This window comes from Diorhabda carinulata, chromosome 10 (assembly GCF_026250575.1).
Source record: "Diorhabda carinulata isolate Delta chromosome 10, icDioCari1.1, whole genome shotgun sequence".
Taxonomy (NCBI): Eukaryota; Metazoa; Arthropoda; class Insecta; order Coleoptera; family Chrysomelidae; genus Diorhabda; species Diorhabda carinulata.
Window position 1 is genome coordinate 7,995,675 of NC_079469.1, and position 18,598 is coordinate 8,014,272.

The 18,598-nt window shown below is 31.5% G+C and overlaps 1 protein-coding gene across 2 annotated transcripts in view; it reads right to left on the reverse strand.

The window, feature by feature from the left end:
* Positions 1 to 18,598, reverse strand: part of LOC130898412 (uncharacterized) — a 179,947-nt gene that overhangs the window by 34,445 nt on the left and 126,904 nt on the right. The window contains exons 2-8 of one of the 2 annotated variants that reach the window (XM_057807699.1): positions 14,787 to 14,916; positions 13,119 to 13,502; positions 11,020 to 11,280; positions 9,146 to 9,507; positions 7,524 to 7,993; positions 5,106 to 5,772; positions 2,904 to 3,019 (exon numbers count right to left, since the gene is read on the reverse strand). In XM_057807699.1, coding sequence (XP_057663682.1) covers positions 2,904 to 3,019; positions 5,106 to 5,772; positions 7,524 to 7,993; positions 9,146 to 9,507; positions 11,020 to 11,280; positions 13,119 to 13,502; positions 14,787 to 14,916 — 2,390 coding nt within the window. Of the gene's footprint in view, positions 1 to 2,903; positions 3,020 to 5,105; positions 5,773 to 7,523; positions 7,994 to 9,145; positions 9,508 to 9,817; positions 10,069 to 11,019; positions 11,281 to 13,118; positions 13,503 to 14,786; positions 14,917 to 18,598 lie in introns of those variants that run through there. The other variant, XM_057807700.1, reaches the window with a different exon arrangement.

Genomic DNA, 18,598 nt, shown 5'->3' on the forward strand with positions numbered 1-18,598 from the left:
ACCTTCAACCGCTGAAGATAAACGTATTGAGAAAAAAAATTGAGAAAAGTTGTTCTTTTTGGAAGGGTGGCAGTGAAGAAATCTTTTTCAAGACGTCAAAATAAAATTAAGAGGTTGCAGTGGGCTAAAAAACAAAAATTGGAAGCGTGAAGAATGGGAGAGAGTTTTATGGAGTGATGAATGAAAGTTTGAGGTTTTGCGCAAGTCAACGGAAGAACGGATGTTAGATCTATGTGTACCGACTGTAAAACACGGCAGGGGCTCTGTGATGATTTGGGGATGTTTTGGAGGAATGTAGTACGTTCTGTACAACGCCTGATCGACAGAAAATTTGTCTTCCAGGATGACAACGATCTCAAGCATTCCTCGAAGCTGCACATAGAGTATTTGAAAGGATTGGAAAGGAAGAATGTACTGAAAGTAATTATTTGACCATCACTGTTATCCGATCTCAATATATTGTTGGATACATCTAAAATTATTGAAATTGTCAGATGTAAAACTAGTTTAAATAGAGACAAAGGTCCTATCTGTGCTTCCGTATTAACAAATTATTAATATAATAAATAATTAAATGTGAAATTGGGTCAGAAATTAATAAGTTTTATGTTAGTTGGTTATCAAAGTGCACGATATATGGTGTAATTGGAAAAAAGTGTGCTAATAAATATTACATCCACACTTAGAATCTAAAAACAGAAGAAATTGGTCGATAGAAGATTATCCAAGATAAATTTCCATTGTGGCCTTTGTTATATTGAAGCCTATACACTACAAAATAATCCCATCAGCTAAATATCCTGTTTTTAAATGCAGAAATGCAAGTATATTTTTCAATTTAACCTGAAGACTTATTAAACGTCACTAATAACCATGAATCTTTCAAATTGGGAGCAGTGGTGGATTCACCAGCAGGCTGAGTAGTATTGTTTACACGAAGAAGACGAGTTTTGAGACTTTTATAGAAATAAAAGTAATTTAATGAAAATTGAAATGCAATATATTGAAGCTTTTCTTGCTTGAAAAGAGTGCATAGCTACTAACGATAGATATAATTTCAAATTTTCGTGTACGAGCCGTTTTTGTACAGCAAATATCAACCAAATTTTTTTCTAAATTACTAGTAGTTTTGAAAATAACAAAACAAGTGATGTAGTCGTAGGTAAGTTGAAGGTAACAACAGTAGATCTTGTGAGTAATCTCGCAATCGACACGTTCGTTTCATAAGTTGAAAATTGGGATTTTTTTAAAATTTCAAAACTTTAAGCAAAGTTTTTTTTATGAAGAGTGGTCTGTTAAGTCAACTTGTGGCCGATATTTCTCTATATGTATACTTAATTCGCGCGAAGCATGAGTTTTTAATTCTCAACAGTTGAGACGCTAGAGTCGATTGAATTCACGAAAAATGACTAAAAAACACTAATTTTCATCACGCTGTTATTATTCAAAGAGATCGTCCGATCCAATTATCTGCATTTACACTTTAGCTACTATCTTTTCTACTGTGAATTCTGTCTTGATCGTACCGATATCTTCTAAGAAAAAAATTTGAAGTATGAAAATATCGATTTTTAAAAGTGTTTATTTGAATAGGCGGAAATACGCACTTTTAAAAATCAAACAAGAGTTTTTCAAAGTTACACCAAAATCTAAAAAGTGTTTTTTATTTTCAGACGATTTTATATGGAATGACTCATAAATGTTGAATAGTTTCAAAACATATCTTCCTTACTTTAAAAGTAGTACATCCTTGAAATTATCTTGGCTTGAAATAATTTATTAATTTGTTTTTAATAAGAAAATATTTAAAATATATTTAATGTATATGGTAACTTATTATATTGATATATACATACAGGGTGAAATCATTCAATTAAACAAATTTTTTGATTATATAAGTGTATGCATTGCCGCAGTTCGTTTCCACTAAAATGGTGTACGTAAATATGTAATAATTTCAATTAAAATAAACATCATACGTTGATTGATTAATAGATTAAACACAATTTTGTAATCATTTTACGAACAGGTGATTCCGACCATCATGTATTATAAAATTATAAATGAAATAAATACAGTTGCAACATTACGAAATTAGATTAATTAAACCAGGACATAAAAAGGCATAAAGTGGATAAAAAAAAAATTTTAGCTTCTACGAAAATATCGTTCAAGATGACGAAAAAAAATTCTGGTAAAGTTTGAGCTTTTAATATCAATATTTTCCATTTAAATTAAAGGGGAATTTTTCTTTTTGGAATTTTAATGTATTTCAACGAATTATTGTATAGAAAAATGGAAATAGATATTTTTGTAGGAAATTAAACGGCCCACAAAAAAAGTCTGAAATAATTTTCCGCTTTAAAAGTTATTCGCAGTTAAAGATTAACCCAAAATAACATATTATGACTTTCATAATCTTTTATGGTTTTCTACAAAAAAATATCATATTTTTCTTGATTTTTTTCATTTTTACTTTCCAAACTTTTTGAGAAAACCTTTGTTATATAGCATGATTCGAATGAAAGCTTTGAAAACTATATTAAGTAGAGGTATATATCTCATACACGGATGTACATATCTGTTTCAAATCTTTTAACAGATGTACATACCTGTTTTAAATATTTTAGATGTTTCAATACTTTCTAAATCTTCATTCTCGAATTTTCCCCCTACAATGTTTTTATATCGCAGTTAGCTAGAGATATTTTATACAATAATACCATAAAACTGGTTTGTATATAATAATATATAATAGATTGCACATTATCAAAAGATTGTTTAATAACAAATAATAAATTATACAAAATATGTACATTTTCGTAACAAAAATTATTTAGTCATCCATCGTTATTTACAAAATATACAGTATATATAATATTAGATATATTTTAAAAACTCACCATTCCTGTTATTTGTCTCTTCATCACTAGTTTCAATAATGGAATCTTTTTCTTTTCTTCTTTCTTTCTTCTTTTTAGTTTCACCTAAAGTACCACTAGATGTCATGTTCTGATCACTGCAACAAATTCATAAAAAAATTAGAACCTGAGTTATTGAAGTTGAAATGAAAAAATAAAATTAAATTAGTTCGTCATTCACAATTTTTACTTGTAGTTTTCATACAAGTTTCTCATGAAAAACATTACTATGTAGTAGAGGTGATTTTGAAACACCAAAATGGGACACCAATCCGAGTTTTGGTCTGAAAAGAACTTTGTTATTCAACTTCATTTTTACCTGGCACAATGTTTTTTTAAAAACTTTTTTAATGAGTTTGAGAATCAAGCTAAAACTAAAATTGTTGAACTTACGGCTCCGTTTAAGCATCTTAACAACAAAATTTGAATCAAACTTCTAAAGCGGGACATTTGGCTGTCCCCACGGAAATCTTGGGGACGCCGGGATATGACTCTATAAATTGGTACTGTCTGTTAGTTATTGGGTATATTTGTGAGTAATAACCTCAAACTTAAAAATTGTTTCTTTCAATTTAACAATAATTCTATTGATAGAAAAATAAACGTTTTCAAAATCTTATACCTTCATTTCTAAAGAAAAAATAAAAGCAATAAAAAGACAAATATTTATCAGTTCATGTACAGTTGACCTTTTATGTATAAATCGAAAAGAGATTTCAGGAAATTTCAATTTCAATGAGCATCTCTCTCTTAGTCGCTGGAATATTAACCCATTAGTGACCAACTGCAACTAGAGTTGCATGACAGTTCAGAATTTTGTAGGAATAAAAAAAAAATTCAGTTTTTAGAGAAACTTAAGTTGACAATATTGAAAAAATTATGTTCAAATTTTGATGCAACTGAAGTTACTGTTTTTTTTTTCAAGAAAATCTGAAAATCTTTTTCGTATTTAGCTATATCTTTATTATCTACAGTCCCCCACATTCTGTACTTTTTGAAAGAAGTGTGATTGATGGATCAGCTGTAAACACTGGGTCACAATGTATAGACGAAATGTCAAGGTTATATACTTATAAATAAAATTTTAAATTATAAGAAACCTAATCAAGATAATTTATCAACAAAATAATTTAAAAAAGGTCTAAGAAATAAAAGAAAATTATATTTTTGATATATTAGGAATATAGATAAATGATTTAACAAAAAATCCTGTAGGAATAGGGACGTTACGTGGAAATAAAGTAAATTATAAAAAAAATATTTCGACAGGATATTAACATTTATTTTCTTGAGAAGTATTGGGTAAAACAGAGAGAAGGAGTGGTTCATAGGCACCTATAATACAATTCCAAAGAAACCAAAATTTTCTTTATTTTATGCACAAGCCACAAGAACAATTTGTTGGTAGTATAGTATTCATTTAAAATCAAATAGATGAAATATTAGTTGTATTAAAGTAAATAGGTTACTTAATGATGAAAATTTTTTTCACATATTGAATCAACCTAAATTCTCAAAAATTCTTCCTCCTATAACATTCATTATTTCCTCACAATGTACTACATTAAATTCAATATTTTTTCAATGCACAATATTCTCATAATTCTTTTGGAAGACCTTGTTTGTTTATAATACCCCTGTATTGATTTTGCAAATAATTAAATCAGAACATGAAAATTCAGAAGCCAAACTCATTTTAAAAATTTCACCCTATCACAATAATCAATTTACAAAATTGGTAAGGATAATTGTGCATTGATGCAGTAAGACTATATCCCAACGGGATCGGGTACATAAAGCGGTCGGAACACTCGTCTAGATTGTAATCGAAATTCTGTTTGTTAAAATTATACCGATTGAATCACAAATATCAGAACGCGAATTTAATATCTCTTATATTAAGTAAACTTCGGAGCCACCTCTTCACTTTATTACATGTCAAAATTGCGACTGATACCAATTCGATTTTAATCAAATATACCTTTCGAAAGCAGTTAGAAAATTACAATTAGAATTCAATTTAATCTATTACTTCCTTTTTTTATACTAGTAATTTGTTTTTAAAAAGAATATTGATAATTATACAAAGAATAAAACTATTACAATGTTTCAACAAGTATAATTAAATTATTTTATCCATTAATAAAACTCAACGACAGTTAATAACAACTGTAAATTACTTACCTAATTGTTTCCTGAGGAGATTCGATCTCTTTCTTTACGTTAACTCCATCAGTGGAAATTTCGTGCTTGGTGCCATCAGGTAGTGTCCCTGTTACATTCGTATTACCGTTACCTAACTTCATACCCTCTTCATTACCAGAAGAATAAATTCCTTTACCCGTAGGTGCTAACTCATCCGACGCTGTTGTCGTAGGCACTGGCGTTCCGGAGAATCCGAGGAAATTCTTTGGTTTCGTCGCATCCTCTAACGACGTAATGGTAGCAGTGTTGGACGTGGACATCATTTCTTGAGCTGCCGCATTTTGATCGCCTTCAACGGAAGCCGTAACGACTACCGAAGATGCCCCGCTGGTACTACTTGAAATCACAGAAGTGCTGGTGGACGCCATCTCCGAAGAAGTGGTGGCCGTTGTGGGTGAAGTTGTGGGCATGGCGCCTGCCGTTGTAGGCGTTGTCGTCGCCATGCCCGGAGGACTCCCAACCGATGAAGTAGTGGGCGTAGTCGTCGTAGCGGCAGGAGTTGGTGTAGACGCAGCTGGTGGAGTAGCTGCCGACGCAGGTGGTTCACCGTTTGGTGGTTGCAGTTGACTACCACCTGGTTCGGCTCGAGACGAAGGTTGTACCACTGTCCTTGCTTGCTGTTCTCGTTGGAGGCGAGTAGTAACACCTGCAAAAATTTACAATTCAAAGCATTTCTTTCCATTTTAAAATCAATATAAAAGCATCCATTCAAATACTTTATAGAACTAAACAAGAATATATAAAACCTTTTATATCATAGTCAAGTAATGTGCCCTTGTTTAGAAGAAAAGAAATGATAATGAGTGGAATTTTGATAAAGACTGAGGCAAATTTTTAGTATTGCAAGGAAACAATTTTCGAAGCCCACATACTGTATACTAAAAATTGTAATTATGGATCATAGCTTTTTACCAGATAATTTTAATAGTTGAAAAGAATATTTATAACTATATATCTTCCTTATGGTGTATAAAATATCCTGAAAATAAAATAAAAACTAGTGTTAAAAAATCAATACATGTAACACGCTCCCAGAAAACTTTAAAATTTTTCTATAAGGTTAAAACGGAATTAATTCCAATGTTTTATATTATAGATCCATCTTTTGGTGAAATTCAGAACTAAAAGCAATCATGAAATGATATTGATTAATGGAACATTTGTCTAACCTATCAAGTAATCTACTTTATCAACAATTTTTGTGGACCTACCGCAATACATTATTTTATTGTATATAATAATTTCTTGGTATATTTTTTTATTAGAGAATAATTAGAATAGTCAGTTAAAAAGAATCTCCTACAATTTTTGGAAAAAGTTATTAGTCAAGATGGATACACAAGTTTCACTGCAAAACCCTTTATTTATTATTTTCAATTAATAGATATTTGTGAGAGGGGGAAGCATTTTGGAAACATACGAGAAACTTTGGAAGGGTAAGAAAAAAAGGTCCCACTTTGGTAATTACTAAAGAAATGATATAGCTGTATATTATGAGACTTGGTGTTACTTATTGAAAGCTTGTATCACACAAACAAAAATTGAAGAATGAGGTATTTTTATAATAAAACTTACCGTATTGCTGACAATCGCGAAAAATTCATTTTCCATACACGGAAATGATGGAGAACTAATTATAATTTAAACAATTCAATTTATTTTCAGCTCGGTGGGAATTTGTGTAACTTCGAATATCTAAATTGACCAGACTATAAATAAATTTCCATTTACCGCACAATATGTAGATTTTAGAAGATAGAAGGTATATACTAAGCTGTTCTCAGAAGGGATCCAGTAGCGTTTTTAATGAAACCTTTCAGCTGCTTGACTCTTCCAACTGATATCGTCATCTTCCTCGTGAATCATTCTTTCAATTGATGAAAGATTCTGATTTTCAATTTGCACTGACTATAATCGTTATAATACCAAAAATTGACACAAAACTTTGATAAATTATATATTCAAACTTCACTCTTTCTATTGGAGAAAACTGCATGAAAATCCGTTTTTTTTTTAGTATTGGAGTTAACAGTTAACAGACATACAGACGCAGCGAAAGACTTTTAATTTGTAGTGTCACGTAAAACCTTGACATATTATGTACCTAAGCCTTCCTCATTAATAACTTTATATTATTGAAAACCATATAAAAATTGTTTCGGTAGTTTTTGAGTTGAACATAGCATACAGACGCCACTGAAGACTTTGTAATACCAATAAACCAATGCACAGAAATCATTGACAAATTATATACCCAAACTTTCTTGATGAATTACTCTACCTATTGGTAGTAGTTATGGAGTAGTGGATCTTGTAATTTCCAGATTTTATTTGAAATTTGAGTGAAAGAAATCTTCAGCTTTACTTAATAATGTGTTGTCACCTTTTATTACTCACCCGTTGTTAAAATATCAACGACGGACGTGTTAATATTACTATTAACTTTCTGAGCGTTGTTTCTAGAGCTCCTCGTTCGCTGTCTCGCTTTCCTAATCAACTGCTTATAATTTTCCGTCTTTTTACTCAAATAATAGTACTGTACACAATCGGAAACTGACTTCCTATCTAAATACGACGCTACAAGACCGAAATTTTTCGGATGCTGAAGATATTTTTCTTTAAAAATTTCTTTTTCGGTGGCAGTCCACACGTTGAGGAATTGTCTACTTTTATATACCGCTTCCATGTCTTCCAAATAACCGTTGTGGTTATCGTATTTAATTTTCTTTTCCCTTTGATCGAGAAGAATAGGTGGTATAACGGCATAACTACGCATCTTTTTATCTTCTAGAGCTTGCTCTTGAAGATTATCCATAATTTCTTCCATGTCAGCTTCAGATTTTACTCTAGCACCAACCCTATTGAACCTGAAATCAATTGAATTACTTAATAATAAATAAAAAAAAAATATATCATATTTTATTTTGAAAAAATAATTGAAAGTAATAAATAACTTTGTTGTTTGGTTGAAGTAGTCATTATCTTATGTCTTGTCAATGACTTAAATAGATGACTACAAGAAATAAAATTGTAGCCACTGTTCTAGTATGTATTTTAATAAACTTTCCTCTAATTAAAAATTGCAGTACTTAAATGGTTTTGGTTGAAATGCGGGAATGTAGAAAGAATGATTTATATGAATTTTCTTACAAAACCATTTGACTGTCACAATTTTCACAAAACATAACTCCAAAGTAACAAAATATATGCACACAAAACAATTAACAATACAGATACTATGATTTGTAGTTGTCACTAATTTAATCATTCGTCTGAGTCATTAAAAAAGATTGTTAGACCTAACAACAATATATATTTAACACAATCCCAAGACAGAAAAACTGTTACTCAACAAAATATTGATATACCAGCTGATATGTGGATTCCCCTTCATCAATTTAGAGTACAAAGGCAATCCTCAACAAATATGCAGAATAAGTTATGTTATCAATCAACCAATGGAATAAAAACTGTATTGTACCTCTGTATTCTTGGACAAGATGCAGGCATTCGATGGAGACATGACAAATACTAGTTAATAGCAAGCAGTAATCACTTCTAAAGTCATCCATTAGAGTCTAGACACTCTCACTTTAATCTGTTGATTATATTGTTTTGAAAACCCGTTTTCCTTGGAGAAAAATAAAAAAATGGGGGTAATAAATAAGATACACTTGATTTATTTCTTTTGCTTTTAAAGAGGATGGATGCTATATAAGAGTAAGGAACATTCATTTTTCTTAGTTTTTGTAATGTAGTGGAATTGCCTGACAACCAGCTTTCAAGATGAGAGGGAAATAATTAGTTCTGCGGTGAAAAAATTGTATATAAAATATATTTTAAAATGGAACATTTCCATGAAATTCTATAATAAATTCATTTTTCGGAAATGTTTTGAAACAGTGAATTCCATAACCTGGTTATTGAAATGGGAGAGTGTAATTGTAGTGTTGGTGTACCACTAGAAAGTTACCATAACTATGATAGAGAAAATTCAGAAGTAACAAACTCATTATTACCTTTCTTTATCTTCCCTCTGTTTCCTCAATTCCGGAAACACCTTTTCGAAGAACTCCCTATTTTTAGCTTCTTTTGCTTTTCTTTTTGTACTTGATTCGATTTTATCTACTTTTCTCAACCAATCTTGCATCATCTTGCTATAAGTTTCAGTCAAATAGGTATTTCTGGATTCCTTTTCTAAATTTCTCTTTTTGAAATATTCCAAAAGCCTCCTTTTGAACGTTACATTCTTCCTTTTGTTTTCGTGATAAGCTGAGGCGTCGCTGGGTTGATTGTATAAAGGCCATTCAACTTTCGGACCGAACGCATCTAACTGGGCATGGGCATTTTGAGCCTTTTTTCTATTTTCCGCGTAGATTTTCTAAAAATTAAAAAAAACGTTAATCAAGTTTTACATCATAAAGACATATAAAACAAGAGAATTCTTAAATTATAGCCTTAAATATAAATTGAAATGGTCATTAATAGGGGGTTTTGATTATTTATATACAAATTTTCCAAATAATTACTTAGTTTTTTTATCTTCAACATCTTCAGTAAAAAAAGTTGAAACTGAAATTTCAATGTTGTTAAAAGTACATACATTACATTTGTATTCAAACATTCTCAACAAACTTATCCTAATAATAAATTTTTCAGTTATAAATACTTTTTTTAACATTGGTACTCACCAAATAATCCATTTTTACAAATTTAGAAGTACATTCCCCTTACATTATAAAGAATCTTCATACTTCAAATTAATATTTTTTTATGGATTTAGGAAAAAAATCCCAACAAAATGAAATCATACATTAACTCATTTTTAATGAGGATTCCAATAGTTTCATTTACCTTTATCAATCAACGTACCATTATTGTTAGATCGTAATAAAATCACGAAAAAATTTTAATATGACAAATAATGACAAAACAGGCAAATGGTTTTATTTTTTATTTATAGAATCAACCAAGCTTCCATCATAAGGTATATGTCAAATTTCATAGATCATAAATGTTGTCGTTTGGATAACAAAACATTATAAAAAATAAATGAATACAATAGAACCAATTATGTAAAAAAATTGTAACGAAGCTAATCTAAAAAAGGGAACAGAAAGTCATTCATGGTCTAAGTGGAAAGCCAGATTTACTCAAAAGTACAAATGATATTAACACAAGGTGTATCGGTATTGCAAGCTAAACTTCCAGCACTTGTAAACAAAGAATTCTACCAAAAAGATCTATGGATTGATGGTATTGGTAATAATGACACTTGTAAACAAAGAATTTTATCAAAAATATCTCTGGATTGATGTTATTGGTAATATCGAGCATTGTAAGGAAAGAAATGTACGAAATAATCTATGGTTTGATGGTATTGGTAATAATGACACTTGTAAAAAAAGAATTGTACCAAAAAGATCTATGGATTGATGGTATTGGTAATATCGAGCCTTGTAAAGAAAGAAATGTACCAAATAAACATATGGCTTGATGGTATTGGTAATAATGACACTTGTAATGACCTATATTCCATACCATTGCCTCTTGGGACATAATACGATATATGATTTTTTCCTTTAGAGACACATTAGATTATTTAGATTGAACTCCACTGATATTACAAGATATGTGGAATAAATTGAACGTTACCGAGGGGGTACAGATAACAATAATTGTAGAGAATAACTAGAATATTTAAATTTATTATTTTTATGTTACAATCATATTTACAAGTACAATAATTCTTATAAATATGAGTTTTAAGTACCTTTAAGAATATTGAAACATTAACCAAGAAGAAATCAAAACAGATAGTTAAAATAAAAAATTAACCATAAATATTTTATTATGAAATTGAATTAATTTTAAATTAAATTTGTTTATTTACCTGTGGTAAACTTTGATGTTTCGGTGTCGTATCTTCTTGCACTTCAGACTTAACAGCCGGTTTATTTGCGATTTCTTCCAATTCTGCTTGTTTCTTTTTAAGTATAACTATCTGCGATTCCGCTTTTGCGATTTCTCTATCTACTTTTCCGATCTGTTGGATGAGTTCGTCTTTTGTTGTTCGGAATGCCTGGTCATCCTGAGTTAGTTGATCGGGGAACGTCGGTGATATCGCTTCCACTTGCGGATTATACGTTCCCGGCTGTTGAATAAAAATATCAAATTTTACACTTCTTTTATAAACAGATGTTTTCGAGAAATACAAAAAAATCATTGATTTGGTACTCCGTATCCTTCAACTCGCCAGAGTTCATCAAAAAGTACAAAATATCTTGTTATGCAGAGACAGAAGATGAGATTTAAAATGAAGTGAACTTGAAGAACAAAAATGCTATTTGGTCCAATAACATATAAAGATATTTATTTGAGATTTTAGAGGAAATATCTATAAAAAATAATTTTAAGACACTGCCAGAAAAGCAGCTATGAAATTTGCCATAAAAATTGGCTTATAGGATAAAAATCACATAATTATGGTTGTGTCATAACTTGGTTTATAAAAAAGAAATTATATAAACAGAACTACTATAAGATAGGAGATGTTTTGGATATAGTATATACAGGATTTATCCAAAAATTTGAAAATTAAACAATGACATTCCTGCTAACGGTTCTGCATTTTTATCTACTAGTCAGAAAGACATTTTATAAACATATATATTTATAAAGACGTATATAAACCAAAGAAAATAAAAGCAGTACTATTAAAATGAACCAGTATATTTGATAGAGTATTATTATACCAGGGGAATAACAAATTTTTAAAGTTGAATGATGAATATATCTGTCAACGATTCTGCCTTTCTATTTATTCGTCAATAATAAATTTTAAATTTAAACAAACCAAAGGAAACAAAAGCGAAAATCCTACAAGGGAGGTGATGTATTAGATATAGTGTATACGAGGGTTATTACAAAATTTAAAAGTTAAATGACAATATTTGCCAAAATTTGTCTTTTTATACACCAGTCAGAAAGAAAATTTATTAAAAATCGGAAAGAAATACAAGCAGGACTATTAAAAACAATGCAGTGTATTATATAGAGTCGTATATACCAGGAATATAAGAAAATTGAGAAATAAACAATGACCATACCTGCCAGTAGTTCTGTCTTTTTATTTACTAATCAAAATCAAAGGAATTAAAAGCAGTACTATTAAAACAAGGGTAGAGTATTGAATAGGGTATTATATACCAGAAGTATTACAAAATTTGGAAGTTAAACGATGGCCATTTCTTCCAACGTTTCTGCTTTTTTACCTACTAATCAGAATTAGATAGAGTCGTGTATACCGGGGGTATTACAAAATTTGGAAGTTAAACGACGAGCATATCTGCAAACAGTTGTATCCTTCTATTTATGTAAGAAATAAATTTTATAAACGTATCAAAAGTAATAGAAAGCGAAACTGCTGAAAGGTAGGAAGTGTATTAGATAAATGATGACCCTACATGCCAACAATATTGAATTAGAAACAATCAGAAAGACTTCAAACTATCCTAAATTTTCAACATGTTAATGAAAAATTGATGAGTTTGCTAGAACCTAGTATAGTATAGGAATTTATAATAATAACCCATCAAAATTAATTTATCAATTCCCGTACAAGGATTTACTTGAAAGTCTTTATAATTCAATATCTTAAACCATGCACTCCTAAAATCATGGAAAGTTTTCCAACTTTAAATAATAACAATCAAACAAGGCTCAAGAAAACCTAACCATACGATTTGGTTAATTCGAGTAAGTATGAAAGCAGACCTGAAGGATAAATAAAAAAAATTCTTCATTTAAAAGTTAGTTAAAATTATTTTAACGTTCAACACATCATCAATTTCAAATTATACTATAAGTGATTCTTTTATTTCATGTTCGTGTTGGTGAACACGATTCCACTAGATTGTAGCAACCACTTGATTTTTTATTTTTTTATTTTTAGGGAGCTTTCTCGATGAGTGAAAAATTCCATCAACTTACCCTAGTATCTATCCTCAATGGCTGATGTACGCCTTCCTTATCTTGAAGTCTCATTTTCTTCAGCGGTTGCTGGCCGCTCGAGAATCCTCCACCGCCACCAGGACCTCCAATACCGATGCCACCAATGCCTCCGTCGACACAGACCATTGTCGGAGGTGGCTGCTGGACGGATTGCAGCTGATCCCTATGCCGACCTCCGGATCCGTATTCCGGATGCAACAGTGATATCCTATTCTGGCGGTAGTCGCGATGGAAGACATTTGAGATGATGGGCTGTGGTGCCGGTTGCGATACTGCCACCGGCACCGGAGTGACCGATGGTTGCTGTGGTTGTTGTTGCTGTGGGAGTTGTTGGGGTTGATATCGTTGAGGTGGAGGTGCGGCCTATAAACATACGATAATACCATTGATTAATAAATATAAATAAAACCAACACATTTTTTGGTTCTAAATGTGATATGTTGTAACAAAAAAGTTTGTGGATTTTTGCATTGTTTCTTATTTAATCGATCTACATGTAGTTATAGTGGTTGTAGTAATTCGCCGCTTATTCGTTTGAAAAGAGAGTTTATTAAGTTTTAAACGTGATTTATTTAAAAGAAGAACGGTTACAAAATATCTCTAGAGATTTGTGAGTGACAAGAAACTGCAATGGACACTAGAGAATTATAGAAATAGTCGATTTAAGGATTTTTCTTTGTGTTACGTAATATGGTCCATGAGTTATTAGCCTAACATAAAAAGAGAGGTCATGAATAAAAAAACTGTGTGAGCAGTGAGCAGGGCCAGATCATGGTTATATGGTGGGTGATCAATCTCGGTGAAGATTCATTCGTGTACAGTAACCTTGGAAAGCGAAACAATGTGGCATTGTCATGAAGCAAGCGCATACCCCGGCTGATTTTGCCGTATCACTTGGGATATTTTTTTGACGTAACTGCTTTAGTAAGTCAGAGTAATAATGACGCGTTCACGGTTGTATTTGATTCCTCAAACTCAATCAAAAGGATATCCTCTCAGTCTCAAAATCTAAAAGATGATAGTTCTCACTTTTTTGGTGCTTTTACTTTTTAGGGACCCTCTTCTCCGATGTCACACCACGGAATCTCTTTTGGATGGCAGATCATAGCAAAAGACTATAGTTACATTTGATTTTGTTATACTTTCTTGGTCCTCGCGGCAAAGCTCTAAAATTCGCTCATTCGCACATTCTACTCGGCGCTGTTTCTGTACTAATTTTTGTAATATTTGAATACTCATGTAGAATTCTCAGAACATTGTTTCGGAAATTCCGATCTGTGCTGCAATTTCTTTTATTTTTTGGTGCCGAGTACCGTCACAGGACCACCCGCACGTGGTTATTTTCTAATGATTCTCGGCCTCAGCAAAACAAATTAGACCAATTTTCAACTGTTGAAAATGATGAAAAAAAGTCACCGTAACCAACCTTCATTCTGATTTTTGTGAACGCACTGTATTTACTATAAGAGGCCAAGATCTCATGGACCTCACTACGTATCTGTATACATACAATGTTTCTAAAAATACTGCTTGATCTTCATGTAAAATGTTCGTATAACCTTACATCATATTCAACTAAATGTGTACACTTTAGGAACATTGTTAATTTTACTACTTCAAATGCTCGTAAACGAGTAAAATCCTTACCTGGGGCGGTTGCTGCAGCTGAGGTGACGATGGGTAGGGATAACGAGCGGCTGCATTCGAAATAGGGGATCTGGCTGGCTTATAAATGTCGGCGCCCGAATGCGTCGCCGTTTGGCTGCTATGGTTAGGTCTGAAACAAATTAATAATATTAGTATGTGTTTACAAGAATTAATACAATGTAATTATATACATTATATACATTAATATCGATTTTTAAAAAAATAACTTTTTTCAATTGGATTTATAGAAAACTTTTATGTCATCAATGGTGTAAAACAAGGCTGTCCGATAGTCGCTTTATAAAAAATGCAGTATGAAATAAATCGTATGCAGCTGTATCAGTATTGCGCTTATATTATGGAAATAATATGACATATTGCATTACAAAAAAATGTGGTAATTTTGACCCTTTAAAAAATTCCGCTAAATATTATAACCTTAATTTTTCGTAGCAGCTCGGGATTGACCACGATATACAAACACACCAGTATGCTGAATTGTCGGTTCAAATTTGACACGCCTAGCGCATGACGTCACGCTGGAATCTTTGCCATTAAGTTTAGGTTAGAGTTGTAGTTTTTCTGGGTTTTTGTGTGTATTTGATCTTTTTTTGTGTTTAGCGTCTATTACACAGTTGACATAACTATTATTATTTTCTTTTAAAAGATTGTACTATCTATTATGAAATCATAATGTCGTCGCTACATGCAAAAACAATAATTGAAATACCAAAGAAACAGGTATTAAATAGTTTGGTTTCAAAAAAAAACTGATACATTCATTATTTGCAAATTTTCTTGAGCTAAAATAGTAATGTTTAATTTTTATTAAGGTACTTTGGAAAACTTGTTATAAACAAAGTTACAGTTATTGCAATAATCTCTGTTCAATGAGAAGTGTACCCAGAAGTACCTGGTCCAACAAAGAAAACACAAAAATTATGGAAAAAAATATATTTATTTTTCGACGTAATCTCATTTTAGCTCCATAAACTTTTCCCAGCGATGTTCAATATATTCGAAGCCCTTTTTATAGAAATCAAAACATTCATCATCTGCCAACATCACCTCTTGTTGTTGGAAAATCTTTTACCTCCGAGCCATTCCTTCAAAACTGATAAAAGAAAATAATTAGAAGGGACTAATTTTCGCGAATAGGTTGCATGAGGTACAACTTCAATTTTGGCCATTGCAATAACGGATGCATTTTTGCTTGATTTCTTCGCTCAAACGTTGCAATAAATTCGCATAATACTCGTCGTTGATAGTTTTTCCTTTTTCAAGATAGTCGATAAAAATTATCCCACGCGCATCCCAAAGATCCGACGACACGACCTTGCCTGCAGATGGAACGATCTTTGTTTTCTTTGAAGTCCGTTCTTCCTTTTCAGTCCATTGTTTTGATTGTTCCCACGTTTGGACCCATGTTTCATTCGTGATCATGAAACGCCGCAAAAATTCGGCTTTATTTCTGTGAAACATTGTAAAACACTCGATGATCGACATCTTCACGATGCTGTTCCAGTGCGGCACCCACCTTGCGCAATGCCTACTATTTTTGTTAGCTCGCGTACATTCAGTTGAGGATCATTCAGTACCGCTTTGTGGATTTTCTTCAACATTTCTGGAGTCGTCACCTTATTTGGTCGACCACTGCGATGCTGGTCTTCGCAAGTCGTACTGCCTCTTTTAAACTCTGCTAACCATCATTTTACTGTTGATAATGAGGAGCAGTCTCACCCCGAGTAAGATCTATTTCAGCTTTTATATTGTATCATGATGAGCAATGTTTTCCATGTTTACAAATTCACTGAAAACGTTTACTATTGATGGCTGCCAAATAAATACTAAACAACGTGGGTTCTCAAACTTGTGTTGTGTCTCCATTTTGTAAAATAACAAAAACGCGAGAGTCTTATTGTCCTCAAACGAGGAGGCTGGTTGCTAGTTAGGGTTAAATATAAAGTTTGATGTTTTGCAATTCAATTTCCGCTTTGAAAAGATCTATTTTGCTTTGAATAAATTTCCACATACATTCCTCTCGTCTAGTATAAATCTTGATATTATCGCTCACCGTGATTGTTAACATCGATACTACAACAATGTCTAAAATAATCGCAGCGTTAATTTAACGTATCGCTATCGTTAACTGCAACGTGCAAATGTAACTAACGTTATCTGTCTATCAAGGGAAACATCATTTCTTACGAGGTGGGTTATTTATTATTCCTCTCTTGATTATTCAACGCGAAGAATTGATGTTGGAGAATGTTCTTTGTGTATATTCTCTATTATCTTTGCGGTATCAGTGGTATTCACCATGCCGGTACAAGCGGAAAGGTTGTACTAGAGAAATGATTATATCTGTTTACTACAATGAACTTAATATTTTTTTGTTTCAACGTTTAACCCAGCTGTTCTTGATTATTTTATGATTCGTTGGTTCGTGTTATTCTTCTGTAAGGAAACTCATATTTTTCTTGTCGCTGACTGAATTGATAAATTGAATACTATTTGTCCTGGAAGTATTCGCCGGATCCTTTTTATAAAATTCCAATAATTTCCTACTAACGTTATTAATACGAGGACGGTTTGGCTTTAACTGCGGTGATTATATAGAGTGATTTATAATAATGAAATTTCTACGCCTCAATTTAAGAGTAAAATTACTTTACTTTCTCTTGATCATTCTCTATTGCAGTTTGTTTACTCGTCCTGTTTTTTCGGTTTCAATTATTAGTCCTATTTGTAGTTGTTTCGAGTTTGTTTGTGTTTTGTATCGTGCTATCGTAACAATTTGTTAAAAAAAAAGTTTTAGTATACTTTGATAATATCTTTTAATTAAATTATGTCTCTGAAAAAAGTCGGAACTCTATTTTTAAAGTTAACTTTATTAAAAGTAAAAGCGAGTAATTCTCTAATGATGATAATTAGATATTTAAATAATATATGTTTCGATGAAATTGGCTGTGGCGGATAACGTGTTAAGAAATGATCAGGCACTGGATGAATGTGTCTTGTAATCTATGCTACAATCCGGAATGCCAGTTGTAACTATTATACATCGATTTGCGTGTTTTCATTAAGTCTTTACACCAAAATAGCTGGTATAATGAAAATGTTTCGTTTAAAAGTACTTTATCAAGCGATTGAGTACTTGATTAGTTTGTAAAATACGAAAAAATATCGTTAATTGCTGCGGATCGAATTGAGCACGAGACCACATTTTAAAAACTTTACACGCAAGTTTGTTGAACTTGGTTCAAATGCAGTAAACTGAGCAAAGACAATTATTTCTATTCTATTTTAAGAAGTTACAGTAATTATTATGATTGTTATCGTTATTAGTAAGGTAGCTTTTAAGGCCGTTGGTTGCTGCATCTCATAACTAACCTACTAACCAAATTTTTTATTGTTTACTTGTTCATTTTAAACATTTATTTGTGTTATAATTACTTGAAATTTATCTTATTGAGATGTATTGATATAAGTAGATAAAAATTGACCAGAGAAAAAAATATATAACAAATATACTTGAGGTTAGTTTATATTTATTAGAAATGCAAAAGTGTTACGCGGAAAACAAAATACACACTTGGTCCAAAAAAAAACTTGGAAATTCCGTCGTTTGAAATGCCTTTTCACAAAGCAATTTTTTTCAAATTTGGGAACAGAAAGTAATCAGAGCTAAATCGGTTAAATATGACGGCAAATTTTTCTACAACAATAGCCGAAAATGGGCAAAATTATTTTCCTTAACTAATGTGTTCATGTTTTTTTTGTGATTTCGACATCAAAACGTGTCAACAAAT